This window comes from Haliaeetus leucocephalus, unplaced genomic scaffold, assembly GCF_000737465.1.
Source record: "Haliaeetus leucocephalus isolate CR32 unplaced genomic scaffold, Haliaeetus_leucocephalus-4.0 Scaffold656, whole genome shotgun sequence".
Taxonomy (NCBI): domain Eukaryota; kingdom Metazoa; phylum Chordata; class Aves; order Accipitriformes; family Accipitridae; genus Haliaeetus; species Haliaeetus leucocephalus.
The window spans coordinates 19,937,460-19,952,835 of record NW_010973092.1 but is presented as its reverse complement, the minus strand read 5'-3'; the positions used below and the strand labels follow the sequence as shown (position 1 = coordinate 19,952,835).

The 15,376-nt window shown below is 40.8% G+C and overlaps 1 protein-coding gene across 1 annotated transcript in view; it reads left to right on the top strand.

The window, feature by feature from the left end:
- DNAJC18 (DnaJ (Hsp40) homolog, subfamily C, member 18) overlaps window positions 1-15,078 on the top strand; it is a 15,752-nt gene extending 674 nt beyond the window's left edge. Inside the window, exons 2-7 of the mRNA XM_010579255.1 lie at window positions 73-240; window positions 1,406-1,591; window positions 4,715-4,827; window positions 6,208-6,317; window positions 8,328-8,500; window positions 12,196-15,078. Coding sequence (XP_010577557.1) covers window positions 73-240; window positions 1,406-1,591; window positions 4,715-4,827; window positions 6,208-6,317; window positions 8,328-8,500; window positions 12,196-12,320 — 875 coding nt within the window. The 3' untranslated portion in view covers window positions 12,321-15,078. The remainder of the gene's footprint in view (window positions 1-72; window positions 241-1,405; window positions 1,592-4,714; window positions 4,828-6,207; window positions 6,318-8,327; window positions 8,501-12,195) is intronic.
- The last annotated feature ends 298 nt before the right edge of the window (window positions 15,079-15,376 follow it).

Below are 15,376 nucleotides of genomic sequence, written 5' to 3'. Positions count from 1 at the left end.
GGGGCCGCGGAGGGGGGCGATGGGTCCGGCGGGGCGGGCTGCGGCGGTGTCTGGGGGGACAGGCCGGTGCAGGTAACCTTGCTTGCGCTTCCAGGATAAAGCGGTGTCGGAACTACTACGAAATTCTGGGGGTGGAGAGGGACGCTAGCGAGGAGGACCTGAAGAAAGCCTACCGCAAACTGGCCCTGAAATTTCACCCGGACAAGAACCGCGCTCCCGGAGCAACGGAAGCTTTTAAAGGTGAGGTGGGGGCTGGCCCGGTCGCGAAAGTCGTACGGCAAGATGAAAACGAGGACAGACTGCCTCAGACTTACAGTCCTGCGCCTTATATAAAGGCATCATACGGGCCCATGTAGCCTGTCGTTTTTATAGACAGATAGGTGCATCTCCACAAAATCCCGCAGCTGGTCGGCAAGGCTTGCCTTTTAATCTTCAGAATACAGATTTCCGTTAGAAGCAAAGTGAAACGTATCCCAAATCTCATTCCTAGATACTGCTAAAGGTTCAGAGCAATGCTAGGAAATAGTACTGGCCACGCAGGGGAGCGTGGTGTTGTGTAATCAATAACTGCTCTGTGTTGTAAATAAATTTATATATGTATATATATGTGCAAGCATTTGAAATTTGATTCCAATATTCTGTATCTGGGCTTTTCAATACAATCTAAACAACGTTAGCCTCTAAACTCTTACATCTTCTGCCTTTTCTGAGCTGTGTTGCTGCTGTCTTTAACAGCACTGTAAGGCAGCGTGAGGAAAGTGACATACTCATTCGTAGTCTATTAGAATAAGGAGTTTTTGAAGGGCTTTATTTTTTTGTGTTAGGGTTGTATTTCTCTATGAACTTGTTTACAGCTGTGTTCTGTCAAAGATCAAGGAAGAACCAGACAAATACTTCTGGGTGGTTTGGCGTGAAGTGTGAAATAGATATGCTGTACAGCTTCACAAGCATCTCTGCCAACAGAAAAACTTGGAATATGGTTCTGCATTTTAATTAGTCTCTACAGGTATTAACTTTGTATTAACTGTGTATGGTATATGGAGGTGCACTTCTATATTAACGCTTAGTTTGATCTGATAAAATGTTACATTCTCACTCAATCTCTTGACTGAAGTAGACTCTCTCACCTCAGTTTTACAAATATTTTAACTCTCTCCATGTACTTTAACACTTTTATCTTTCTCCTGGTATCAGTGATAGCAGGAAATAGGTTCCATCACAGGTGATGCCAGTGTTGTAACACTTTTTTTACAAAGGCAGTTCTTTTAAAAGTAACTCTATCTTTGGTCAAGCACAAATTTTCTATGCCTGGTTGGGCTTTTTTGCTACTCTGCCTATAAAAGTCTGAGATCTGGAAATACTGCGTGATATGCCTGTGTAACACTTCTTTTAATTCACTCTCCAGCAATAGGCAATGCTTTTGCAGTTCTGAGCAACCCTGAAAAACGATTACGATACGATGAACTTGGAAGTGACCAAGAGCATGTCAGCACTGGTCAGGCCAGGCATTATAATTACTACACAGAATTTGAAGCAGACATTACACCAGAAGAAATATTCAATGTGTTTTTTGGTGGGCACTTTCCTACAGGTCAGTATCTGTCTGCAGTGTTTTTGAAATGTGGTGAACTGATACTAGACCATAAAGGAAGTTCAGCTTCTCTTGATACTGCTCAGGGAGTTGATAATACATCTGAAAAGAGCAAAAACTTTTTTGGATTTGCTCTTTTCTCCTTTCCTAGCTTTTTATGCCTGGAAAAGCTCCCTTAATGCATGTTTTAGACTTCAGATTTTAGCAACTCCATTCCCCAAAAAATGTTGTCAAAGCCCAGCCTTGCTGTGCAGGAATGCTCCTAGAAAAGAGAGCTGCCAGTGGGGTAATGGCTGTTGCTGCCAGGGCAAGTTCCTAACCTCGCCTCTCTTGAAAATTTCTGACAGTACTAGGTAGGATAAAGAACGTTTTAGTCCGGGAAGGGGTTAGGCTGTTTGATTCTTGGGTAGGCAACATTTTAATGTCAGCTGTAGCTGAAGACCCTTCTTTTTGTTGTTGCTTTTATTCCCTCCATTGTCTGAAGCCATCAGTGCTATGGGAGGTAAAATAAGGTGTGAATGGGAAGGGATCAGAGGTATCTTTGCTGACGGTGTAGTACTTGAGACACCTTACTGCGTTCCAGTACAGTACGGCAGCAGCTGCTGGCATTGTGGTCTCAGTGCCCCTATAACAAGGAAAACATAGGAGTTCATTTGGCTTGCAGCAGCTTGCATACTGTAAAGAAACTGAAACCTCTTAGCTTAGAAAGTGATGCCTGCCAGGAAAGGCTCGTTGTTACTGGATATAGAGTATCCAGTAACAGAACAGTAGATCTGTACCTGTAGCAGTTCCACGCACATCTCAGTCCAGCCTTGGCTTTTGTATTTGTAGTAAAAATAGAAAGATACTGCAAGGTCAGTGGAATACAGATTTGGATTAAAAGTAAATCTGAAAGGTTTAGTGAGCTAAAGGGTCTTCCTGGTAGTATCTAGCGAATTGCTTTAGCTCTTTTGTAAACTTTTTCACCTCCAAGGGGTGGTATAGAGCAACGTACATGCCAATTACTACACCCTAAAGCCACAGATACAGGTAATTACTTAAAAGCTCCCCATAACCTTAGTCTGTGTGGTAGCATCTTGCAGCTCAGGGGACTTCAAAATTTGATCACTAGAGGTGCAAAGTGAGCCAAACTCAGTGTGGCATAATTCCACACTGAGTTGGCAAGTTTTCCATTTCTGACTTTGCAAGAAGTTGCACCTGTGTGTGCCTTTTGCCTCAGCCACCAGTGAAACATTGCCCTCGTGGAATGTGACTGCTTTCTAGCTGCAGGCAACAGGGATGCTTGGAGCTGAGGACAAGAGATTGAGGAGCTGTAGGAGGAATTTGAGTACTGGGCATGGCAGGTTTAACAGGTCAAGTGGCATGAAGAAGTAAATGGGAACTTCTATCAAAGTGGCAAAGAATAAGAAAATTAAAAGATAATTTCATAGTAATAGGTGTTGGTAGTAAATGATAGGTTCCTTACAAAAAAAAAAGTTTGGGTCTAAATTTATGTACATTTTCCTAATCTAAAAGTGAGTTTTAAATTATGGAAAATCGTCAGTTCAGTAGTTTTCCAAATAGGCAAAGTCCACACAGTTTCTACTTAGCAAGAGAGTTACTAGTAAGAGGGTGTGCAGATAGTTGATATAAAGAAAACATTTTTTAAACTGTTGTAGTGGGACTTGCATGAGCTGAAGTTTGTTTTGTGACACCTTGCTTGTCACCAGGCTTTCTGGAAATCTGAATAAGAAATGTTGGTGTTAGGGTAAACTCATTGGTATAGCTTTTGTGGGGAGGTTTATGGCTTTGTTTATACCGTGCATTTTTCCTCTATGGATATTCAGTGAAAAAATCTTGAAAGTTAAAATGTTAAGTGTTGTAAGTCTAAAAGGAGACTGTCCACGTGGCATATTGTTGCAGTTACAATGGGTAGAGGCTATAAATTGAACTTCCTTCTCATAAAAAATAAATGCACATGGAAGGAAAGAAACTGCTGGCAGAAATTCTTTGAGAAACTTAGGATTTGGGAAAACTTTTTTCTAGGCACCCTGCAAAAGACATTCTTCTCTTCCTGCACTTGCTTCTGTTTTTTCACAGGTTGATTAAATATTGTCTGAGCAGTGTTGAATGATAGAAACAAACTTTCTTTTTCAAGAAAGAAACTTTTGTTCTTCAAGCCAGTCTCGTTTGGTGCTCTGTTGGAGCTCTGACTGCAAATGTGCCTAGACCCTTGGAAAAATCTTTGAACAAGCAGTGAAACAGATGTTTTGACACAATAGCAAAGGTCACTTCTGCCCAGTTTTCTTGCAGAATTCTGTGGGAAATTCAGAGAAAGGGCAGTGTAAGAGTGTAAAATAATGTGACATCTTTCCCAGGGCTTAAAAATACATTTGCATTTCTGTTGTCATGATAAAGCCATAAATTTCAATTATCTAATACAAAGACATTCTGAATTTCAGAAGAGGAAAGTACAGCTATTATTAGATATGCATATGGTGATAAAATCAGAGCTGAAGCTTCAAATCGAAACAGCATATGCAATTCTTTCCTCATTTTAGAATTTTTAAAAATAAATCAACTACATTCAGCGTGCAAGAAAGGAAATCCTGATTTGTACTCTTTTTTTTTTAACTCATTTTTTAAAACTCTTTCCTTATTATAAAATCATTAAGTGAAACTATTAATAGCTTGAAGGAAGAGGAAGTAGAAATGAGTGTAGAAGACCATATTCAGTAATTACGGGAAGCCATAATTCATGGCCTGAGTCTGGTGAAGCAAATCAATTTTCCTGCTTAGAGCCTGGGGATGCAACACAAGGTATGGCCTTGCAAGTGAATGTGACAAAAACAATATTAAAATATGAGATACAACAATAAAAATGATAGCATGTTTCTGCAGGTTGATTTAAATTAAGATGGACTTGGGGCAAACTTTACAATTTCTCTGGCACACTTCTCAGAACGACATATTATTTTGACTTTTAAATCTGAGGTGTGTTTGCGCTTTTTATTCTGAGGTCTCCCAACTGTAATTCAGGCTGTGTAGTATATGCTTGGATAATTAACTAGAAACTCTGAGAAATACAGCCGAGTATCAGCAACTGGATGAAAATTATGACCCTCTCTTGGTTTCTTTTAACAGGAAATATCCATATGTTCTCCAATGTAGCCAGAGATGCGCACTATTATCCACGGAGGCACCGAAATGAAAGAGTGTGGACACAGGAGCAAGAGGAGGAAGAAAACAGGCCACAGGTAGCCAGGAGGAGGGATCTCTTGGGCTTAAATATTTCACCAGGGTGAGGGGTCCACTTACACTTCTGAAGCCAGGACAAACCTTCCCATGCTTACATGCTCAGTGTTTATCCTCAAGTGCTGCAGCCAAAATGGATGTTTTCAAAAGTAACTAGATTGTCTTTTATTAATCACTACTTTAAAAATACATTGTATTAACAGGATTACAGGCCCTGGAGTTTCTGTCACCTAGTGTTTTGCTGGTGCTTGCTTTTTGCAAGCTCAGATGGTTTGGTAAGCCAACAACAATTAGTCCAAATGTGCACTAATAATGCATACAGAAGTACTGGCTTATCCTCATGGTATATTTAACCCTTCAGGAAATAAGCACGCAACTTCTGCTCAGGTGCTGCACAGGCTTCTTCCACCCAGGGCAGAATGGGTCTGGGATACGTTTCTACCAACTGAAACCTCCAGATGAGACACAAGGTGTCATTTGTTGCTGGTGCACATATACATGTGCCACCTGCCTTGGAAAAGTCTTCTTCCATAGGCAGTCTGTTAACCTAACAAGGTTCTCCAAGGAAGATGAATTTTTCCCTGTGAGTCTCTTATGGTTGGGCTCTGAAAAAAAAACGGATACAGCCTATAGACAGCTAAGCTAGGGCAAATGAATCCCACCTGCTACTGCATCAGGTATTCTTGCTGCTATCCCAGAGCAGAGGGTAAAGTCTAAATAGCTGCATATTATATTTTGCTCCTGATAAGAAAAGGTGTTTTAGAAAGGCGGTTTAAAAATCGGATGAAGAGCAGAAGTAAAGATCTGTGTTTTCTCTATGACTATCAGAACTCTTTGGTCTTTTAATATTTTTTCCCCACTCTTTTGTTCTAAATTCATTCAAACAAAAAAAACAAGTGCTTGCATACTGTCCCAAGTCACACTACATGTGGTCTCTTAACCCTTTACTTTTCAGCCATTTTATCCAGTGTTTGAACAGAGATTGAGATTTTTAGAATGCGTGTAGCAAAATTCAGAAGATGCACAGAAAGCCATAGGCACAAATAGGAATTGCAATGTGTTCCTTTGGTTTGGGTTGTCACCTGGTCACTGATAGGTGGGCATCCATTGCCTTGTGAAGGAAGCTGTAGATGAAAGAAATGTCATGAAAATATAATTGAAAGAAAATGGCTTTAAAGAGTTTTCTGACATTATTAATAAAGGTTTTTTTGAAATTAAATGTAATTCCTCTCAAAATTTGAAGGTATTTCCTCTTTTCTTTTCTTCTCAGTTTACATTTGATACATTGTTGATCTATGATAGATAGCCTGGTTTCTGTGAACAGATGCATCCTTTTCCATCTGTATCTTTTTTTGACTACTAATTATTGTTGTTCTTTTCAGAATTCATATTCTGCATTTATTCAGTTGATGCCAGTTTTCATAATAATAATAGTGTCAGTTATAACTCAGCTGATGGCCACAAACCCGCCCTACAGCCTATTCTACAAATCGTAAGTAATTTAAAACCACATTTTTCTGGTCTTCGGTGTTTGCAATAAGGAGGGAGACGGAAGTTGGACTTGGTAGCAAAATGCATGTTAGTGTTCCGTTCTGCTCTTTCTAGAAAGTGTTATCAATTTGTAAATAAGGAAATACCAACAGTCTCTATTGATGAGTACTCCTCAGCATTATCACTATGAAGTTAACTATGGTGTGCTTTATTGTACTGTGTGCTGAACAAATAGAGGCCTTGAGCCAAAAAGCTTTCTCAACTGGTGTGAAATGTTTCTGCACAGTGATACAGTACCAGGAATGTGGGTGTCGCCCAGCTACAGTGCTGATCAGCCTCTGGTCTGCCCAGCCCCCAGGGATCTGTGGACCACCACTGAGGTTCCCATGTAAAGCAATTAAAAAATGAAGCCTGCAGTTTGCGGTATAAATCCAAATCCTCTCTGGAGCCTGAATTCCACTGGAAGAATTGTCAAGCTCCACAAATCATTAAAGCCTTGAAATGCCTTGGTTTAACATCTGTAAAGAAGCAGGACCCTGAGGTTGGAGAGGGTAAACTGAACTGGTCAGCTCTGGAAGCAGAAGGAATGCCACCAGACCTGCTGTAATCTGAGTTTGTGGGGCAGAAGAAAACCCACTGGCTCCTCTCAGCATCCAGTGTTGGGAGGAAGGAAGCTCTCTAGCAGGAAGAGCTCAGTTCAGTCACCTTCACTGGCTCTTACTGAGATAGGAGTGGGAGTCAGCAGGTTTTGGAGAACCTGCTGCACACAGCAGTAGCAGAGTGCTCCAAACACTCCCCTTGCTCACTTTTAGGAGTAAAACTACTTAGGTTTAGGCCCATATCCTCTCCACTGTCATAATAGCCCAAAACCCTTTATCGCTTTTTACCACAAGATGTCAGTGTGTAGACCTAGCATAAGAACAGGACGGTGGTTGGGTTTTGGGTTGTTGGGCGTTTTTTTCAGAGAGTGTTTTTGCTATCTGCCAGTCCCATGTGCAACTTCCCACACTGCCCCCAGAGCAGCTAATATCTCCTGCTTTTCTTCACTACCTCCCCTTCTCCTGTTGATTTGAGATAGTCAGGTACACAGTCATGCTGTTTCTCTAAATCATATCCTTAAAAAAAAAAAACTAACAGCCTAGAAACTGAAAGAAATTGTTTATATGAAGAAAGCATACGCATCAGACATAGCGACAGAGCAGGGGTAGTCCAGAAAGTAGAAGGGGCAAACTGGATTCCATTGAGTAGAGTGTAACCTTTGTGCTTTGGCTGTCTGCTTCTTTCTCTGGGCAGTGATTTGAAAAAAATGCCTGGGTATCTTTGCTCAAATAAGGAAATTCAGTATAAGAGTGTAGTTTAACCCGGTGGCTGTGTCAGAGTGGCTAATTCTACCTACAGGATATTCTTCGGGATATTCCATGCCCCACTTCTCTTACTGATTATTATAAAACCCTAAAAGAAAATGTAACTAGAATCTCCCCTGCTAATTTTTATTTCTACTAAAGGATCCAGAAATTGGGAAAATCTAGATCCAATTGCATTGTGCCCTAAGCAATACCAGGGCCATATGCCTTTCCTATAATCTCTACATTTGTTATCAATTCCCATGGATTTCTGGACCTAGCTTGCCAGAAATTACCAGCAAACAGAAGAAAGTATATGGAGCTTCTGTTCACAGATAAAACTTGCTCTTGCATTTTGGAAGTCTCTTGACTGAGGTCTTGAGAACAAACACAGTATTCGGAAGGAACAGTGTCAGCTCAGAGTCGGTTCTTTGTAGATATCTCCAAATATTAGATATTTTCTGTGGTTTTTAGTGGGGGGGTGAATCGTGTTTGCCTGAGACTTGTAATTTCCTTATTGGATGGTTGAGGGAGCCATAGTCCTGCAGAAAGTAACTAAAGAAGTTGTAACTACTGTCCTCTGGAAATGCTAATATGGAGAAACATCTCTTGATTTCTTTATATTTGAACTGCGAAAAGATTCTGTTTTCTCCATGATGTTTTCACAGGTCCATAGGCCACGTTATTAGTAGAGAAACAGAGAACTTGCAGGTGCCTTACTATGTTGATAAAAACTTTGAAAGGAATTATCAAGGAGCAGACCTTAAAGAGCTAGAGAAAACCGTTGAAAAAGATTACATAGACTATATTCAGACCAGCTGCTGGAAGGAGAAACAGCAAAGTAAGTTATTTTTGTTACAAGTGTGTGCCTACAACCCATCAGAAGTTGTATGATGGCTGTGCTTCACAAAGTGCTGCCATTTTTAGCCTCATTTTCCAATGCTTATCTCAAACCTTGCACTGATATTTGTCACATCTGCTCTTAACACTGAATTTGCTATTCTTGAAGGTCTGTCAAAATTCATTTTAGGTGATTCTAAGAGACAAGTGGAAAGTAGATTTCACCATTTGAGATATTTTTTCCACTCAGTTTTTATGCTTGAATAACTGTTAGTGATGATGTTTCAAACATGTAATCTGCCACATTTATCTAGCTCTGACAGATTGTTAGGGCTAGAAAAGATCTTGAGACATCACCTATTCCAGGTTTCCTTTGCTGGAGCAGAATAATTTTTGCTTCGACTGGCTCCACAAGAAGATTATCTAACTTTTTCTTAAAAACTTCATCAGAAGGAGATCCCATAGCCTGTTCAGGTGCTTTTGGTAATATTGCAGTGGACTCTGTTACTGGTATCAGTTTTCAAAGAGCGTGCTTCTTTGCGTGTTTTGTGCGCTTATTTGCATTTTCTATCTTTAGATGAGTTTGAGATCATGTTTTTCACCATAGTCAAGATTGTCTTTTAAAAGCAAGAATTGAATGCAGAAAGGGAGAACACAAAAATGTGAGCATTCAAAATCATTATTCTCACATCGGTCCTAAGTTGATCAGTGGCACTTATAAAGGCATGTATTTTAACCCCATATCGTATTATCTGTTAATTACTACTAATCTAGTTCATTGAAAACAGAGCAAATCCCTGCTTCTTTTGGAACTGTACGAAATAACAGAAATCAAATTACAAGGACTAGCTGAAGTTAGGATGTTGTGACTGATTTCTTTTCAGCTAAAGAACTCATCACCTTCAAATTGAGTAAACACAAACTACTGCTGTGCATAAAGGAAACTGGAAGAAGTTGTTTCTGTGTAAATGTTTAATAGTAGTAGGCAAGCTGCTTTCACACACCAGTAGGGCTTTCTAAATTGCTCCATGCAAAACAGTCCTCAGCACACTGAAAAAAATTGACTTTGCACTTGTTTACAGTTTCTTTACCAATTGCATCATTATGGAAGCACACACTTTGTCTAAACAAGAGATGTTTAATCCTGTGCTAGAGGTAACAATAGTGTTGCTGACTCCAGACTATTTACGAGTTTTTGATGGGAAGGGTTGTTTTGTTTACATCCAGAGACTGTTTTGTTTTATTTTACAAAAAAGTTACCAGTCTTGCTTTTAAAGAGAAATATACAGATGTGGGCTCTGAAGTTAGAAAAGAACCCATAATATAAGACCATAAAAATCCCAAACAATCCTTTAGTTTTTGGTGTGCTTGACTTGTGATCTCTGAGCATCTGTGGCTGGCAGTGGCAGCCTCTAGGTATAATGTGGCAGTTAACCGTAAATGTAGGCTTCATGCGTAGGCTTGCTATAGGGGAAGAATTTATTTTGTAGAGAAAAATCCTTGTAATTGACCTTGTGCAACTGAAAGTGACCATACTGCCTCTTTCACGTAGACCTTGAGCTAAGGAATGCCATGCCCCAAAATGGGCAACAGGGTTTGCAAGTCTAAGAGAGTTTGGTAGAGACGGGGAGATGATCTAGCATTGAATGCCAATTAATGCCTGCAAAACAATGCTTCTCTGGAGCTTTTTACACTTACAGACTTTATTAGTCACACATCTGCAAATATATTTACAATGTCCACAATTAGCAGTAGCCTGAGGGAGACCACTGTAATTAAAAAAAAACAAAAACCCAACACATTTTCAGAATGATTACTATCTAGGCCAGCAAGCAGGTAATGAGCACAGCTGAGTCTGTGCTAACTTTAGTGCAGCCAAGTTTGTAAAAAATAAACTGTGAATACAAGATGGAGTGCTGGGGAAAAGTTCTCTGGAGATGTTGAGACAATTCTTAGCTGTTGCTTCATAATTTTTGTCCATTAATTCTTGTTTAAGTGTTTAACTTCATGTGGTCAACTTTTTTTTCGTCCATTGAATGTCTATTAATAGTATGTTTGTTTTGTTTACTGAGGGTGCGTTTCTCTTTAGCACCAGCAAAATGGACATAGATTAGTTAGATAGGAACAGTTTGATTTTTAAAGTCCTTGATTTTATGACTTGAAAGTGTTACCTGGTGCCCAGCTACCTTAAGGAAAACTTCAAAAGTAACTAATAGATCAATATCTTGTTCAGCCAGTCACTTGTATGCTGTGGGTTTTGGTCTTCTGAAATCTTTGATAGAATTCAGTACAAAAAGCACATCCCAGGTTTTTACAGGAGATTGTTCAGCTGTGAAGGCACAATTGTAAAGTAAGATTGCATAGAGCTCCAAGTTGTAGAAAATTACAAAAAGGCTACTGAAAACAGAGAGAATAAGGATATGTAGTTGGAATTTGGTATTTTACGACTTCCTTAAGAGAAAAAGTTCAAAGGAACAACTCTGATGTAAAAGATTAAAAAATACAAGAAACAGACGTGATGGAATGAATGCTGTCAAAAGTGCAAGTATTTGCAGTGAATAATTTTGCCCAGTTGGATAACTGTAGAATTTCTTAGCTAATCAGCAAAAGAAACTTCTCTGAATTACTGGTGGGAAACAATTTAAACAATGGGATTATTTCAGTTTTATGTTGCTTTTGAGAAGAAGGGGAAGAAATATGCAAAGTGCATTTGAGATTGTATTGTTCATGAAAGGGCACAGAGGCCTTTCAGACAGGTCCCTCAGCTAGCTGTTCACCTTCCTGGAATCAATACCAAAAAAAAACCCCAAAAAAACAAGAGAGAGAATTTATAGTGCCTTCTGGGCAAACCTCTTGCCAGACAAAGTTTGAATTCTGAGAAGTGCAACATCAAAAAAACAATTATCTATACCTTAAAGTATATATTTGGATGCATGCTCTGTGCCCTTGCAGAATGGATCCACCAAAAGAATTGCATTTTTCAGTTACGTGGGCAGGGGTGTATGTCTTGTAGTTCCTGCTCAGCACATGAGGCTGCAGACAGCTGATGCAGCCCCAAGGAAGCAATAGGAAAAGTAGTCATGAGGCTGTCTTTCCTTCTGGCTTGTCACATAAATACTGCTGATAGGTGTAGAGTAACCCCCCTCCACCGGTCTGTGCCTGCTGATGCATCAGTAAGGACCAGTGCACGAGGAGATGAGATCTAATTCAAATGTAAGTAGTGGTATCACCTAAGACAGGTGCTGTGTTGCAGACCAAATGGTATCCTACTAGCCCCTTTTTGTGCACAGTTAGTTTAACATTCTATGTATATTTTAAAGCAATTGCCTATTCTTTAGATCATTAACAATTTTAAATCTTATGTGACTTCTAAGCCATACTTTTATAGTTTGTGTTTTCTTTGTAGACAGTAATAATCAGTCTTATTTTTTTGTGTTGGTTATTGTCCTACTAGTGGACTGGTAGAGAGGGTTATTATAACTGTTTGAGTTTTCAAGTAATTATGAAAATACTGTTTTCTTAAGTCGCTAGCCTGGTTACACCTGATGGCCACTCTTTAAAGAAAGTTGTTAACATGCCCAGTTTCACTGAAACAAGGTGAATTAGAAAAAAACATGCCACAAGGATAACAAAGCACTGAGTTATTTAAAGTAGGCTCGCGGCTTCATCCTAATATAAATTTTTTTCATCTTTCAGAGTCTGATTTGTCAAATTTGGCCAAGCTATACAGAGATGAGCGGTTAAAACAGAAAGCAGAATCACTGAAACTTGAGCACTGTGAGAAGCTCTCCAGTCTGATTGGAATGCACAAAGGGGGCTGACCAGGGCACACACATTCTGTAGTTTTATTTATTGCTAATTTAACTTATGTTTTTATTTTCCTTTGTATAAAAAGGGAAGGAGACTGTTGTAAAGAGTCTGAATATTGGAGTCCTGCATCTGGTGCAGAGATGGGCCAACACAAGCTGCAGAGCTAGTGTTTGCTATAATACATACTCTACACAATATTTGGTTCTAAGGACCAGTGGCGCTTTGTAAATTAATTCCCTGGGAAACGCTATTAGTTTGGAACCTGTCTTCATCGGTAGTTTGTCTGCCATCCAAACAGTATATACTTCCCAAGAGAGCAGACAAATGTCTTAGCTTTCTGTATTTTATATGGACCTGCAATTCACTCGATCATATGCACAGCGTAGTTCTCAGTATTAAGTGCGCTAGCCTTCTCGTACTGATATCAAGCGGATGTCCTTGCTTCTACAGTGGTTTTGTAATGAGAACTTAGATGGAAGGCGGCATGTTTCCTGTTCGAGTGTAATATGCAATGCTTAATTCAGAAGAGTCAAGTACCTGCTTCAGGTGAGCACTTGAGCAGGCTCCCAGCTCTCCCTGCTGTCAAAGGGACATAACCCCGTGCTTGTCTGACTGGAGGGGGCACGCTGAGATGCCAGCAGCAACATCGAACAAGAAGATCGGAGTCTGTGAATTGCACCAATTCTGATGTCTGCCAAACTGTAGAGAAAGGACAACTGTATTTATTTTCTCATATGTTTTCAGTGGCATATTTTTAAGCTGGCTGTCTAATTCTGATTTTTATCTGCAAACTCTTCTCCAGCTGTTACAGGGGTCCTGCTCTTTCTGGTACAGTTTTGATGTAGCATATTTTTACTCTGTTTAGCAGTTATGAATGTTTCACTGTAGAGATTAGTATTGCAAAGAAAAAGATCCATGTAGTAGTGTCCTGTTTTTTCTTGATCCTCCTTTACGAAACCAGGCATTTAAAGGCAGGTTGAGGATGGGTTATACTCGTCAGCAGCAGAGAACAGTGTTACTCCAGTTGAGCATCATTAATCTCCTGAGCCAGTTTCTCTGGTGGGGTGCCGCGGGTGCGTACCACACGTGGAATGAACTATTCTAAGAAGGACATCTCCGAGCGGTACAGGCACTGGAGGTGCAGGCTTCTGCCCTCCCTCCCTGACGTGGGGACTGAGCGTAGCCACAGCAGAGGCAGCACTCGCCTCTCTGACGTGGAAGTGCGTGTCTATTAAAACTGAACAAGTCTCTGTTGTTGTCCCCGTTCCTAAAACTCGCTACAAGTAGCACAGGATGCCACAGATGGCCTTGGCTTAAACCTAGGAAACAAAAGTGCTCAAAGTTCAAGAAATGCCAGAATTAAAGTCACCTCTAAAGCTTAGACTTCAAGTCTCCACGTGCCTGGGCATTACAGTGCAGTCGTGTGCTAGTGCTCTGCCCATGCGCCGAGGTTGTCCCATTGGCATGGTGCACAAGTTGGCTGGTACTGAAAGCGGGGAACTGGGACCGAAGGTACCAGAAAGTGTCCCCTTGGTGTCCCTGTCCCATCCGTTACAGTGGTGGGAGGTTGGGCAGCAAGCGAAGCTGGGAGCTGCAGGAAGAGAAGCTTTTCTGGTGGTCTGTGCCAGAGGAGGGGTTTTGAGACTTGGTGCTTCTGCAGATGAGACGTACACACCCCATATATGATCAGACCATTGTAACTACAGCAATATTGGTGCTATGAAATGGTGGTGTGTTAAAGAAAAAATAAAAAGAACAACATAGTGGCTCCTTAAAACAGTGTTTTCATATTAACATTTGTTCCCTCTTGGGAAACTTTGTAGGAGTGCTTGGGGAAGTTGAGCAGAGTTTGTCAGCCACTCGGGACAGGATGAGTGCCAGTGAAAAAGGCATTTAGAGGGGGTTGTTGTGAACCATCTTGAGTGCAAGACTCTGCAAGGGCAAAAATGTTTGATTTTTTTAGATTGGTAATGTGGCTGGCAGTGGGACAGGCAGCTTTAATTCTGGTATTTCCCAGGTTTGAGCACATAATATGAGTGCATACAAAAAGAAAAATTCTTTTAATGTTGCTTTTTATATATTAAATAGTTTGTAGAATATATTTGAAATCTATTAAAGTGGCTGGACTTTGTTCCATGTTTGATATCTTCCCTGTCATTCCTGTTTGACTCCCATGGCTATAAAGTGATACAGGTGGGGAGACCAAACACGACAACTTTACTGGACCTGTGATGTCCTGTACGGAGCTTGAATTCATACGTAGTATTTTGCACTTAAAATGGATTGCACCTTTCATCCAAAGATCTCAGAGTGCTTTATGGAGGTGGGAGGTCTCCTGTGAGAAGCACAATGATTTTAAGTCTTCTCTGCAACTAGGAAAAGAGGCCAGGATGAAGCAGAAGGTCAAACTGGAAGGTAAAAATATTTCAAAAAGCAATAAGATGTTCTTTGTTTGTAATCAGAGTCAAGGGTGTTACGGATGACTATTTGCATGCCAGTGTTGTAGGCTGTGAATAAGGGCATTTGGCTCCACAATGTCTTCGGTGACCGGCTCGAGAACTTCCTTTTGTAAAGCGCTGGCATCCTACTCAAAAGGAAAATCGTTATCTCGTGCCCGTGGCTATTCAAACGCATTGCTGTCACTAACCAAAGGTTACTTGCCATTGACTTCTGATAATTTCTTGGGTCTCTAAAGGGAGAAAAAGGTGTTCCCTGAGCAGGCCTGTTCGCTTGGAGCAGTGCAGTGGGATGCTCTTGTTTCTTGGGGAATACCTGGGACTTGCAAATGGGTTTATATATATATATATTGGGTTTTTTTAACGAAAGACTTGACATTTCTGTGCCTGTCTGTACCGTGGTAAAAGCCTGACTTTGAAACGAGAGAATGGTGCTGTCTGGGAGTTTGTTCCACGCGAAATGGCGGCAGCGGCCGCGGGGATGGGCGAGGAACTGACTGCTGCCCCTGCGGCCACAGCCTGCCCCAGGCGGCGGCGAGCCCGGGAGAGCCGCGGGTATTCCCTGGGGCCTCGGTGGAGGCCGAGCCCTTCCCCGGCTTGCGGAGCCGCGG